Source organism: Seriola aureovittata, chromosome 21, assembly GCF_021018895.1.
Source record: "Seriola aureovittata isolate HTS-2021-v1 ecotype China chromosome 21, ASM2101889v1, whole genome shotgun sequence".
NCBI classification, from domain to species: domain Eukaryota; kingdom Metazoa; phylum Chordata; class Actinopteri; order Carangiformes; family Carangidae; genus Seriola; species Seriola aureovittata.
This window is the reverse complement of record NC_079384.1, coordinates 22,170,573-22,184,209: the sequence shown is the minus strand read 5'-3', so window position 1 is coordinate 22,184,209 and position 13,637 is coordinate 22,170,573. Positions and strand designations below refer to the sequence as shown.

Genomic DNA, 13,637 nt, shown 5'->3' with positions numbered 1-13,637 from the left:
TCTGCACTTTAGCAGTTTAGCTAGCATTAGCTAACAACTATCTATAAGCTAACACAAACACATGAATAAATCAAATTCATAAACTACAAGTGAGACAAGGGTTTAATCATCTTCTGGGCTCTAACTCACCCACAAGATCATTCAGCAATGAACTGATCAGGGTATTTCTGAAATTAAATGCTGATAATTTAAGTTTCTAAGGCTTAAGAGCTTGTAATTGTTATTTATGCTGAAGAATAGAAGTTGTAGTTTTAACAGTGCAACTAAAGGATCCGACAAGAACTTTGTCTGAAGTATACTGAGGTTTTAACTGCAAAGATCAGAACCAGTGGCATAAACTTTGAAGCTGATCTGTACTAACCTCATTACTGTTTACTTACTGAGACCAAAAGGAAATGAACTGGTTTACCTGGCCTGTGTGCTCTGTTTCATCTTTGTTAATGAGATACATCACAAAGAATCTGAAACATACACACACCACATTAGAAAAACATATCCACAAACATTTTCACACATACAGCCAACATGCATAAACACACACCAGCAGTGCCTGATGGTAAATACAATGTGGCTGCTACTACTTCAGTATCAACACTGAAGCTTGAAGCTCTGATGATGTTGGAATGAGTCCTTTACCTTAATTTGGGAAAAGCAAGAATTACACAAAATATAAGACATTTTAGATATTATCACCTTAAACCTGATCTTAATTCTAAAATGCAAAACTCAGATAGTAATCCTAACCTGAAGAAAAACTAAACCTTAAAGCATCACTTTTTCATTTTCTTAAGGGGGAGGACAAAACATTCCAAACAAGTTTTTTTTTGTTTTGAGAGGTTGTCTTTACCTGTTCTGAAATGTTCTGTCTCAGAGTAAGGAATCACACATCTGAGAAATCTTATTTTTGCTTTTTCTTGTCAGATACAAACTGTGTTTGCCAATTTTCCATGAAATGACAGAGTTATTCTGACAATAACTGTAACACAAATATTAGCACAGGAAAGAGTGGCCACATACAGCCATTTCTACCGCATGTCCTTCCCCAGGGGATTAGGAACCTTATGAAGGACTTGGAGGAACTAGGAACTACAATAGTTGTTAAAAGGACAAGGGAGAGAGTGAGAGAGAGAACAGTGATCAAGAGAATGAAGTGAATGAAGCAGAAAAATAAAACTTAAAAATGAGGTTATGTTAGCAGAAATCAATGCTGATGTTGTTGTTGTTGATATTCTGCAGTGTCATTTTCATTTATTTCATCCAATTCAAACATCAAAGTCACACTGCAGTAAATACAAGGAGCATCACCATGACAACTACTGGTCATACTAGTCGGGGACAGCGCTCAATCCTTTATTCCGTGAGTATAATGAACCTCAAACAGCCACACTAGAGTTTAATGATTAGTCACAGAGTCGTTATAAACCAATGAGAACCCAATGCTATTAGACAGTGCAGACATAATATCTATAATAGAGATGTTAAACAGTTCAGTTATGTCTCTTTGTAATTCTACCTTCATTAAAGGGAGCTGAAGAAATAATAAGTAATTAGAAAAATAATTATTAGAAAACACTAATTAGCACAAGAACACACATACACACACACTCACTGAGCACTTCATTAGGAACACCATACCAACACTTGGTAGTTTGCTTTCAAAGAGCCTCACTTCTTTGTCATGGATCCCATATGGGATAAGATAAGATATGGGAAACTTTCCTCTGAGACTCTGCTCAATGTTGACATGACTGCATCACATAATTTCTGCAGATCTGTCAGCTGCACATTCATGCTGCCAATCTCCTGTTCTACCACATCGCAGAGGTGTTCTACTGGATGTAGCTCTGGAGACTGGGGAGACCACTGAATATTGGTAATAACAATAAGCAGGAGCACAGCTGTTCCTAATAAAGTGCTCGTTGTGTGTACAAACACACAAACTAATGTACTCACAGGTAGTTGGCTAAGTTGTGCTCCTGTAGCGTGTGCGTTTCAAAGCCATGTGGCACTGTGTCAAAGTAGTCGTTACCTATTCCACAGATAAAACATTTGGTCTGGAAGAGAAACATGGGAATGTTGAGTGATGGTGATTATCCAAAACATGTGCCTGTCAGTTTCCATCCGTCTGTCTATCTGTGATCACTACAGAAAATAGTAGCTTACATCTGGACTTCATGCAGATGTTTGGGGTTTTGGGTGTGTGTATGTGTGTGTGTACAGTATGTGTGTTGTTGTGGTGGTAGTGGTGGTGGTGCTGTGGAATGGTGGTGGTGGTGGTGGTGGTGGTGGGGACTGGCAGAGTGTATTGCCATATATTATTATTTTATACTGTCATGCATAGCTGTATAATGCTACATAGTGTGTGTGTGTGTGTGTGTGTGTGTGTGTGTGTGTGTGTGTGTATATGTGTGTGTATGTTTTTACCTCCATGTCTTCTTTTACTTGTTCCTGCTGATCCCTCAGCTCTCCAAATGCATCAATGATCAAACCTAGAAATCCAAAGAGCACAAATGATGAACGGGTGAAACCAGCTGGTTTTACTGAACTCACATTATCACGACTGCCACAACTGCCACAATCATCAGAACCACTTGGAAACTCTTCCTATTCAGGCTGACGTGGGGTTGTGTGGGGTTAGTCATAAATAGTTGGTACATCACATACAGTAGATTATGATGAGCGCGATCCTAGTTAGGAAAGCCAACCAGGGCACTGGCAGAGTGTCAGAGTGATAAGCTGCTATGCACGGGGCCACCAGAAAAAACAGTCCAATATCTGTTTAAATGTATGATTCATGTAGAATATTTTATGGGCATTTTTAAAAGTGTCTAAAACATGTCTAACCCATTTTTACACCTCACCTGAGAATGTGCAAACATATTCACTACATAGCTAACCCTGTGGTAAACTTAATGTTACATTTAAATGCGTTTAATGCATTTTATTGCTTCATGGTTGTCTGCCCTCGCCACTCAGGTTACAACCCTGTTCATCCAGAGTAGTATAAAATATTAACTATTCGTGTGAAATTTTGTCATAATTGCTGTGTGAGTCTTTAGTTAGGGCTTAAAACGTGTTTTAACACTTTTTGTTCATGTTTTAAACAGGGACTTTGATCTTTGACCACCAAAATCTCATCAGTTCGTCCTTGAGTCCAATTGGAAATTTGTGCCAAATGTGAAGAGATTCTGTTGATGAGTAACCCTTTCAAATGATGCACTGGCAACAAGATAGATGGATAGATAGATACTTTATTTATTGCTATATTTTTTGGCCAAGAACTCCTGGATTTAAAGGTTACCAGATCTGGAGTTAAACATCCCATACCAGCTGAGATGAAGAAGCCGTACCGTGGATGCAGAGCCGGGCTAAGCTAAAGGCTAGGAGATGAAGATATAAGCCTTTTCTATTCTCATGGGAAATGTCAACTCCCTGGCTACCAAGTGTGATGAACTGGAGGCACTTGTGAAGAACCAGCGAGCATATTGTGAGTATAGTGTCATGTGTTTCCCGGAGACCTGGTTAAATGACAACAGTCCCGACCGTTGTGTGGATTTACCCGGCTTCAGTGCAGTACGAGCGGACAGAGACGCAAGGGCAAGTGGAAAGAATAAAGGTGGAGGACTGGTTCTGCTTGTGAACAATAGATGGTGCAACCCCGGTCACATCACAGTGAAGGAGAAGATCTGCTGTCAGGATATTGAACTGTTGGCAGTTGGTCTTAGACTGTACTATGTACTGAGGGAGTCCTCACACATCGTCGCCATTGTTGTTTACATTCAACCACGAGCAGAGTCTGCAGTCACGTGTGACTTCATTCACGAGACTGTTGCAAGAGTACAGAACCAGCACCCTGATGCATTCATTGCAATATCAGGGGATTTTAACCATGTCACTCTCACCTCTCACCTGACTGGCTTCACTCAGTATGTTGACTGTCCCACAAGGGAAATTACGACACTGGATCGTTTGTATGTAAATGTCAAGGAGGCTTTCACTGCTTCAGCTCTACCACTTGGCAGATCAGATCATAATCTGGTTTTTCTTCAGCCTGTCTACAAGCCAGGTGTACTGAGGCAGGCTGCAACCACCTGCTCATTCAGGAACTGGACTCCGGAGGCCAGTGAGTCTCTAAAAGACTGTTTTGAGTGCACAGATTGGAATGTACTGTCGGAGTCACAGGAAAATGATAAAAGCAAGGATCTTGACCTTGCCAGAATGGTTGAATGTACCACGGAGTACATTAACTTCTGTATGGACACTGTAATACCAGCAAGGACCGTACACTGCTTTCCAAACAACAAACCCTGGATCCCCAGTAACATCAAGATCCTCCTCAATTCAGGGATGGAGACAGGGAGAAGCTCAGGTGTGTGCAACATGAGCTGAAGAGGAGATTAAAGCAGGCAAAGGAGGACTACAAAAAGAAAGTAGAGAGGAAGCTGCAGCACAACAACACCAGAGAGGTGTGGAAGGGGGTGAGGACCATCACTGGCTATAAAGGGAAGAACAGCCACAACATCAGGTGATGTGGACAAGGCAAATGAGTTCAACCTGTTCTACAACAGGTGTGACACAGCCTCACCTGTTCTCTCTCCCACTGCTTCAGCTGCAGCTTCTCCTACGGCATCTCCTCCACAATCGGACACTGCAGCTGCAACTCCCTCCACACTGGGGTCAAGTCTCTTGTCCTTTACAGCGGAGGAGGGGAGGGCGGAGCTGAAGAGGTCTACAAGCAGGGAGGGTCCCGGTCCTGTGGAAAACATCATGTCTTGTTCCGGTACATAAAGTAGGACGACCGGCTGAGATAAATGACTACAGACCGGTGGCCCTCACATCATGAAGACTCTGGAGCGGCTGCTTCTCCACCTTCTGAGGCCACAGGTCTTACATGCAATAGACCCCCTACAGTTCGCCTATAAAGAACATATTGGAGTGGATGATGCCGTCCTTTACATGATCCACCGGGCCCATTCTTACTTGGATGAGCCAGATAGTAACATGAGGATTATGTTCTTTGATTTCTCAAGTGCATTTAACACCATCCAACCCCCCATCCTTAAAGACAAGCTGGAAAGGATGGTGGTGGATCTCTGCTTCACATCCTGGATTGTGGATTACCTGACAAAACGACCACAGTACATCAGGCTGGGTAACTGTGTCTCAGGGACAGTGATGAGCAGCACTAGGGCTGCACAGGGGACTCTTCTGGCTCCGTTTTTGTTCATGCTGTATACGGCAGGCTTTAAATACAACTCTGATTCCTGCCATATCCAGAAATACTCGGATGACACAGCTATTGTGGCACGTATGAGAAACGGGCAGGAAGAGGAGTACAGAGATCTGACAATGGCCTTCACTGTTGTGGAGGCATGCAGTGTAAGATGGAGGCCATCTTAGAAGATACCAACCACCCTCTCCACAACATTCTGGCACGACAGAGAAGCAGCTATAGCTTCAGCAAATGTCTCATCTCACTGCACTGCAGAACAGAGAGGTTCAGGAGATCCTTTGTTCCCACTGCCATCAGGCTATACAACTCCTCAGCCAAAGGAAGCGGACTAATTAGTGCCACGGGTGCTCAGCTCCGAGGCACTCCTCCACAGCTATTCTAGCTCCTGGCCAAACTGTAAAAAGGAGATAGGGAAAGGAAATAATTCTTTCTCAAAATGTAGACATAGTTGTTGGGATTCATAAAATGTAACTTTGACAGGCAGGGTCTGCACAAAATTTAAACGGGGGTGCCGAGTCCGGCAGCAATACCTGTCTCACTCTCAGTGTGCATGTGCCTAGCAACCAGATAACCAACTCTCCAAGCTCCACTAGCTTTACATCAGCCGCATGTTAGGTCTTAAATTACATTTAGTTAGGTCTTAAATATGTAAGTCCATTTACTGCTTCCTTCGTTGCTTTTTTTGTTTTGTTAAATGAGTGAATGAAGTTGTGACAGTCTCCGCTGAGACAGAGGAGAGGAGAAGCTACTAGCCCTCTCTCGCTGTCACTTCTATGTAGTCGCGTTGCTCTCCTCCCCAGTAATGTTAAATTTAGCACAAAAAAAAACATAATAGTGGTAATTTATATAGCGGTTCATGGGATTTATTAACCCTCAGGGGTCCCTCTGTCCTTTTTTGGACATTTTCTTCACTTTTCTTTTTTGATTTGCTGATCATTTTGGCTGTGTTACAGCTGAAGGTATGGACTTCTGCAGGAAAGTGTCTTTTTTGACATATTTTTAAAATCTAATGTCAGTTACTGTTACAGGTCTATTATACACTGGTAACACATTTTGTACCCTCTGGGGTTCCTCGCGTCCAAAAAAGGACACACAAAGAAAATGCTATAAAATCATCATATATCAATATTTTTTTTCTGCTTTTTTTTGCATACATCTCTTAAACCACTTCAGTTCTGCTCAAACCTACCAAATGGTTATTAGTTTTCACCCTTTAAATGCCAGTTTGAAGACATGTTGCCTCTTGTTTTATTAAAAAAAACAACACAGAATATGAGATATTTCCCACATAACACATGATGGAGGGATGTGACATTGTTTTCTATCAGAGTCTTTTATATCAAGACATTTCTCAAAACCAGAATATGATCAGGGTGACTTTTGAACACTGGAAATAAATCATGTACTCATCCCGGCAGTAGCCCCCGTGGCACTCAAAATTTCCCTGGAATTTTCTAGTTATTAATATTATCAACAATGAGCTAATGGACACATGAATTTCCCCTAGGGGATAAATAATCTATCTATCTATCTATGTATCTATCTATCTATCTATCTATCTATCTATCTATCTATCTATCTATCTATCTTGTGTTCACATGGTCACTGTGACCTTGACTTTTGACCACCAAAATCTAATCAGTTCATCCTTGAGTCCAGGTGAAAGTTTTTACAAGGCGTTACTGCGATATCTCGTTCATTAGAATGGGACTGATGGCTCGACAGACAACCCGAAAACTTAATGCATCCAGCTCTGGGTATCACTGGTATGGAGGTGTAAAAAAAGAGATTTTTTTTTTTTTGCACAGAAGTAAGCCTGGCACACATATGTCAACTGTGCCTGTATGTGGATTGCCTTTATTTAAATTGTTATTTCTTTTCATTCATTATTTAGTGTGTATATGAGTGATATGACATGAACAATACTTCCATGATGTCAAGGGTATAAAAGCAATAATCTGCCCTCACTCAGGCATTCGTAGAAAACAAGTCCCTCCACAGAGGCAAACCATTCTGTGTGTTGTTTTTGGGATAAAAGTATTGATGAAAAAAGATCTGTCATATACTCTCTTCTTGGTTCTGTCTTTTCACATACAAGCTTGTTATCACAATTAGTCTCAGATGACTTCCTGACATAAATAAAAGAGCTATCTTTGAGGGCCTAAACCCTACAGAACACTACAGTCTCTCTGTGTGTGTGTGTGTGTGTGTGTGTGTGTGTGTGTGTGCGTGTGTGTGTGTGTTGCACACGTGTGCGATCTCTCACCCTGGATGATAGCCAGGAGGATTACAATGACAAAGAAGAAGAAGGTGATGTCAAAGATGATGCGATAGATCTCATACTCGTCACCTGCTGGGTCTTCAATTTGGTCACCGATCCCCCCACCTGCTCTCACACCTACATACATGTGAAACATGTAGCACTGTGGAAAGGGGCAAGAGACACACAGGAAAGGGGGGTGGGTTGGGGGTCACAAAAGCTCATGTCAAAAGGCCAAAAATGATCAATCACACAGGTAATACAAAACATTTTTTGTTGAGTTGGAGTGTCACGTTGACTTCTCTGCATGTTTCTACAGAGGAAATTTGTAATATAACCAACAGAAACAGAGCAACAATGTACAAAAAAAAATATTTAAAATCAAGTTCAATAGACAGAAGAGTCAGCGTGAGTGAGAAAACTGTATGAGCACTAGGACACCTGTCATCTTGGAATTGTTTTGAGTCATTAACTAGTGCATCCTCAATTAACTCTCCTCATTCTTCAAAGGACATCTATGTAAAAGGTAACATTAGAGTAGTGTAGCTCCTATAGGGAATAATGCAGTGTGTAATTGTGCAATCAGCAGAAAAGTGACAGTGAAGCGATGAATGGTCAGCTTCCTAAGACCGTGAAAAGTTATATGTTGTTTCCCAAACTGCTGGAAAAGTGAAGGGGGTTAGTCCTAGAAAACATCTCCCCAAGAAAGGCTAATGTTAACAGTATGTTTTTTGGCTTCTATGTAAAGTTCATTCATAGGAAGTCTTGTTAATCAGCTGCTTGTCATTACTACCTGCATGTCCAGTGCTTTTAATGTTCAATAAATGGTATGAGTAACTTTCTGTGTTGTGGCATTTTTTTTTTCCTACAGATAAAAGTAAAAAGCTGTAAATTAAGACACTAAAGACAATCATGAATAATCCTTTCTATAATGATTCTAAGGTCATTTAATTTGAGGCTATTCTGACTTGCATGAATTCGGGCCAGCGTTGCATCCTCATGGACACTGGCACAACAGCAGTGCTGCTGAAAAAAACTCTAGGGGAAACACTGGACATCCTTTATACTGCACACAGAGGGAAGATGCAGAGAGGAACAGAGCTACAGAAGAGAGAGGGGAGAAGACAAGGAAAGCCCAGTACAGAAAAGAATTTGAAGGTACAAGTGAACAGAAAAAGAGAGATCAGCTCAGATCCTCTCATCCTGTTGAGTGTTATTGTAAGGAAGGAAAAGAAAAAGAAATACCTCCCTTGGGCAGGGGCCCTTCATCAGTCTATCCCTCCATCCCACTAAGCCTGTGTCACCTCTGTGTGGACCACGCAGAGCTGCCACCTCTGGCCCTTAATAGGAAACAGAAGAACTCTATGGAATGCTATGGGTGACTGACTACAGGGGATTAGAGTGCGTGTGTCCTGAAATTTCCGGGTGACAGAAGCCCCCCCCCCCCAACCGCCCCAGAAAACACACACCACAGAGCCCTTATATAGTATTTCTCTCAGATGGCTTGGCAGCAGGAACAGCAGAATTACAGCTGTAATTCATTCTGTCTTCACCTTTGTCCACCCTCCATCACTGACACTACATAGCTGACGTATATGACAAATGGTAACCTATATGTGATGCTACCTGTTAGGCTAACATGCAAATAGAGATGGAACTATATAAAAATTCTGTGTCATGGTTATAGCGACCAAAATTATCACGGTTATCAGTATTATCACGGTGTTGTTAAAATTAGCTGAAAAAGTTTAAAAAGTAATATAAAACTAACTGAATCATTTCACCAAGTGAATGTTGGCATTTAAACATTAAAATAATAAAATGTCAAACACATCTGTGTCACAGATGAGGACAAGGGTTTGCCCGCTGCATGCCCACTCTGTGATCAAAGGAAAAATAAATGTACTATTATTATTGTTATTATTATTAACCGTGCTGTAACGTCTTTCAGAGCACAAACACTGTAGACACACCCGTCACCTGCCCAGCATGGTGCTGTCAAACCAGAAGCACTGCGGCTTCTGCGCTCGGAGGTGAAAGAGTGACATGCAGCCCTGAAATAAGTTTTAAAAACACTCAATCATCGATCGAAGCGTCTCACACAGAGGCCCAGCGGGTAACAGCTCACTATGTGCATTAGGGCTGCCGCGATTAGTCCCCATAATCGACGACGTCAACTTTGAAAATATGTTGACGTCAATATTTAACGTTGACGAATCATTTCCAATACATTGATTATTTGTGGTGGACAGGCACTATTAACCGCCATATATTTATTTTCTAAATCATCTGTCATTGCACTGCTTCTCTGTCCTTTGCCCTGCTCTCCAGAAGAGGCGGGGCTGCAGGTACACAGCGCGCACACACACACACACACAGACACACACACACAGACAGACACACACACACACACACACAGACACACACACACACGGAGCAAATGGCACGGCAGAGGCTGCGCCAGACACGGAACCAGGTGAAGTAAAGATAACTGAAGATTGAGCTCACGACAGCTATCACTGAACTTTACTGTAAATGCAATAAAAAGTAAAAGGCCAATAAGAACTTTATCCAACCACGTGTTCAACTGTTCAACAAGCAAAAACAGAAAGGAGATGTTTTCATCTGTTTCCTCAGCCGCTTGTTAAGGTAATAGCGAACTGTGGAAACGCTACAACGAAAGCTGTCTGTATGTAAGTCTAACTGATTATCTTAGTTTACCACAAATCTTAAAACTTGGCAGATTGGTGTAAACTGAGCAACTGGCTGAGACAAACCAGAACAATCAATTCACATCCTGTTCTGAATTTATTCTTTGTAAAAAAGAACCAGTAGTAGCCTGAGCTGGATCAATAAGTGTATGGATAAGATGAAGAAAAACTTAGCTGGTTAATGTCTGACTTTGGGAGGATGAGCACATCACAGTTGAAATCCCTTCACTATAAATCTTGTTTAACCAGTGATATTTTGTGATGTGTGTGATTGTGTGTTTTTTATGGCGTACAGTGAGCTCAGTCACAAACATGAAGGATTACTTCATGTCTAAGTGTCTGTTAATTAGTAGATGGAGCTTTTTAATATCTTTTGTCCTTGTAGCTTATAAATACTCTCATAAAGTCATAAAGCCGTCTTCTGCTCCCTAAGAATTTACACTGAGTGTGTGTTTGAGAAAATGTGTAACCCAGAGTCTGGGCTTATTGATTCAGGCCAGAGTGTCATTTAGATTTTCTGGATGAAAATCAATCATTTATATTAATCAACTGTTCGATAAAATAGTCGATAGATTAATTATTAGAAAAATTGTCTTTAGTGGCAGCCCTAGTGTGCATGTGACATTGCTCAGAACAGAAAGGCAAACTCGTCTGGAAGTGTAAAAGGAGTCAATTACTTGCTTTTAAAAATCTTCTTATATCCGCTAACTTTGGTGTAAAAAAGTATTAGAAAGCTGAAAAATCTCTGGAGCAGCGCTGTCACTGCCTTTTCCATGTCATGACTGACACATAACAAACTGACTTTGCTTACCACGCATGCATCTGGGAGACTGTTGCTGGTTGAATCCGTAAAGAACATAACATGAGTCAAATAAATCATAGTAATCAACCACGGTTATAGTGATAATTGAAATTTAAACGGTAATATTAACCATCTGGCATTTCTACCGTGCTATAGTGTGATTCCGGTAACCGTTTCATCTCTACATGCAAATGTAAAGAGTTACACCACCAGAGTTTAAAAAGCAGCATAAACCTGATATCACTCTATTATTACCTGTTCATGATGAAATGAGTGAGTTAGCAGCCATCTTTGGGTGAAACTCCAGTATTGCAAAGCTGGTCCACTTTTAACCAGGATGAATATTAATTGCATTTTATATTGCATACTCTAGTTGCCCTGCTCCAGTATCATAAAACCAGTTTCCAGTTTTAATTTTCCAGGCCAGATGACATTATGAGGCAATAGTATATCATGAATCGAGGCAATAACCCAAAGAGAGCCTTCAATTGCATCATGATAAAAGCGTCAGGTTGGTAGCATGAAATAAATTTTTGTTGTCATGCAGACTGTTGCTATTCCTGGAAAACTAACAGATGCCTGGAAAAGAAACTGACAAAAAATGACCATGTAATCCTACAGCAGCTCAGCTGGAGCGTAGACAAAGCCTGAGGGTGAACACCATCAGACTGAAGCTCTGACCCATGACTTTCTCTCCATAAATGGAGCTGGACCCTCTTTACTGACAGGCTGCACAGGATACTACTTTCAATGAGACAGGATTTACTGACATGATCAGGCAGAATAGCAGCGAGCCACTGGCCACAGCACTGAAGTTAAACTCTGGTCTTTATGCTTACCAACACTCAACCATGTAGATGACAAACTGTACATGTCTTCATTAAAATAAGCTATAAATTTAATCTTAAACTTATCTCCTTAAAAGGTCACCAGCATTTCTTGAGAACAGGTCCACATCTCAGTGCTTCATCCCCAACACCACTGCCTGTGACTAGCACCACCTCTATATCCATTCATATAACAGCTGCTGTCCAGCTCCATACAGCTACCTGCTGTTTGCTGAGGCAGCCACCACTACTACACCCTTCATCCATACAGGGGTGTCATTCATTACAAGCTTATCCATAATATTAGTTCTGCTTATCTCTCTGATGCTGTCACTATACACACATGTAACTCTAACCAGTCCACGGGGGGTGGGGTAGTGGGGTGGTGGGGGTTGTTTTGCATTTTGCGGCTATAATGTTTAGTGAGACACTCCTCATACTCACCGTCAGCATGTCGTCACACTTCATGTCTGGCAGTTCTCCATCTTCACTCTTGTTGTAGAACTTCCTGAAGAAGTTGAAGGCCACTACTGTGTAAAGGTAGACCACCACTGCTAAGAGCCCAACTGTTAACACCAGCTGGAAGACAGGAGCAGAGACGATAAATCTGACCAGTACAACAGTCATCACACAGGTGAAAAATGACAACTGGCTTTTTTCTACAAAGACTTTATTTTTTACGAGGGACAGATGTCAGATAGCTCAGTAATAATGTGTCAAGAGTTTTGTGTAACGGTTGAGCCTCTCTAGTTTTCAGAAAAAAACTAAAGGATGAAATGTGTTGAACATATCTGCAGTGATGTCATATTTGGGTTTGGTGATCAAAAATGCCATGATAATCTTCTCTGGCTAAATGAGTGCTTGCAAACCACTTGTGTCTGTTATCTCTTAATTACTTACAATTCATTATTAATCAGTTATAATGAATTTCTAACTTTTACTTTATGACAAGGCAGAAACTTTACGGAAACTGAATGTGTAACGTGAATAAATAATTGTGTATAGTATGGATCCAGACTTTTGTATTTTTGGATATTGTGTGTGTGTGTGTGTGTGTGTGTGGATTTATCTAAATTATCAAAAGTCATTGTGTATTAATCAGAGGTCAGGGGAAAATGGTCAGAATGAAGACCTACAAGCAAAAATTGTTGATTTGCATAAAACTATAAAAGGTTACAAAGTTATCTCAAAGAGTTTAGATATTCGTCAGTCTGCAGTTAGACAAACTGTGTATATATAGAGACGATTTAGTTTTGTGGCTACTCTCTCTAGAAGTGGGCAAGATGACTCCAAAGGCACAATGCAGAATCTTCAATGAGGTAAAGAAGAATCCTACAGTGAGAGCAAAAGACTTGAAGGAATCATTGGAACTGACTAACATCTCAGTTCGTGAGTCTACGACATGCAATACATTGGACAGGCAGGATGTCCATTGAAGGATACCATGGACGAAGCTGCTGCTCTCCAACAAAAAAAAACATTGCTGTGTGCTTGAAGTTTGCTAAAGAGCACCTTGACACTCCAAAACGCTACTGGGATAATGTTTTGTGGACTGATGAAACTAAAGTAGAATTGTGAGGAAAGAACATGCAGCACTACATATGGTGTAAATGGGGCACCGTATACCAACATGAAAACATAGTGAAGTGCGGTGGAGGGAGCATCATTCTTGGCTATGCTGCCTCTAGACCTGGACAGCTCAAAATCATCAAAGGGGAAAATGAATTCCCAAGTTTATCGAGGTCTCTTACAGGATACTGTCAGGGTGTCTGTCCACCTACTGAAGCTCAGGAGAAGCTGGGTG

At 41.1% G+C, this 13,637-nt stretch overlaps 1 protein-coding gene across 6 annotated transcripts in view; it reads right to left on the bottom strand.

Annotated features, from left to right (window-relative positions):
• ryr2a (ryanodine receptor 2a (cardiac)) overlaps positions 1-13,637 on the bottom strand; it is a 202,363-nt gene that overhangs the window by 5,266 nt on the left and 183,460 nt on the right. For all 6 annotated transcript variants that reach the window (XM_056366909.1, XM_056366911.1, XM_056366912.1 and 3 more), the window contains 5 exons: positions 12,278-12,412; positions 7,500-7,656; positions 2,425-2,489; positions 1,954-2,054; positions 410-461 (listed from right to left, as the gene is read on the bottom strand). In XM_056366909.1, the coding sequence (XP_056222884.1) occupies positions 410-461; positions 1,954-2,054; positions 2,425-2,489; positions 7,500-7,656; positions 12,278-12,412 (510 nt within the window). The remainder of the gene's footprint in view (positions 1-409; positions 462-1,953; positions 2,055-2,424; positions 2,490-7,499; positions 7,657-12,277; positions 12,413-13,637) is intronic.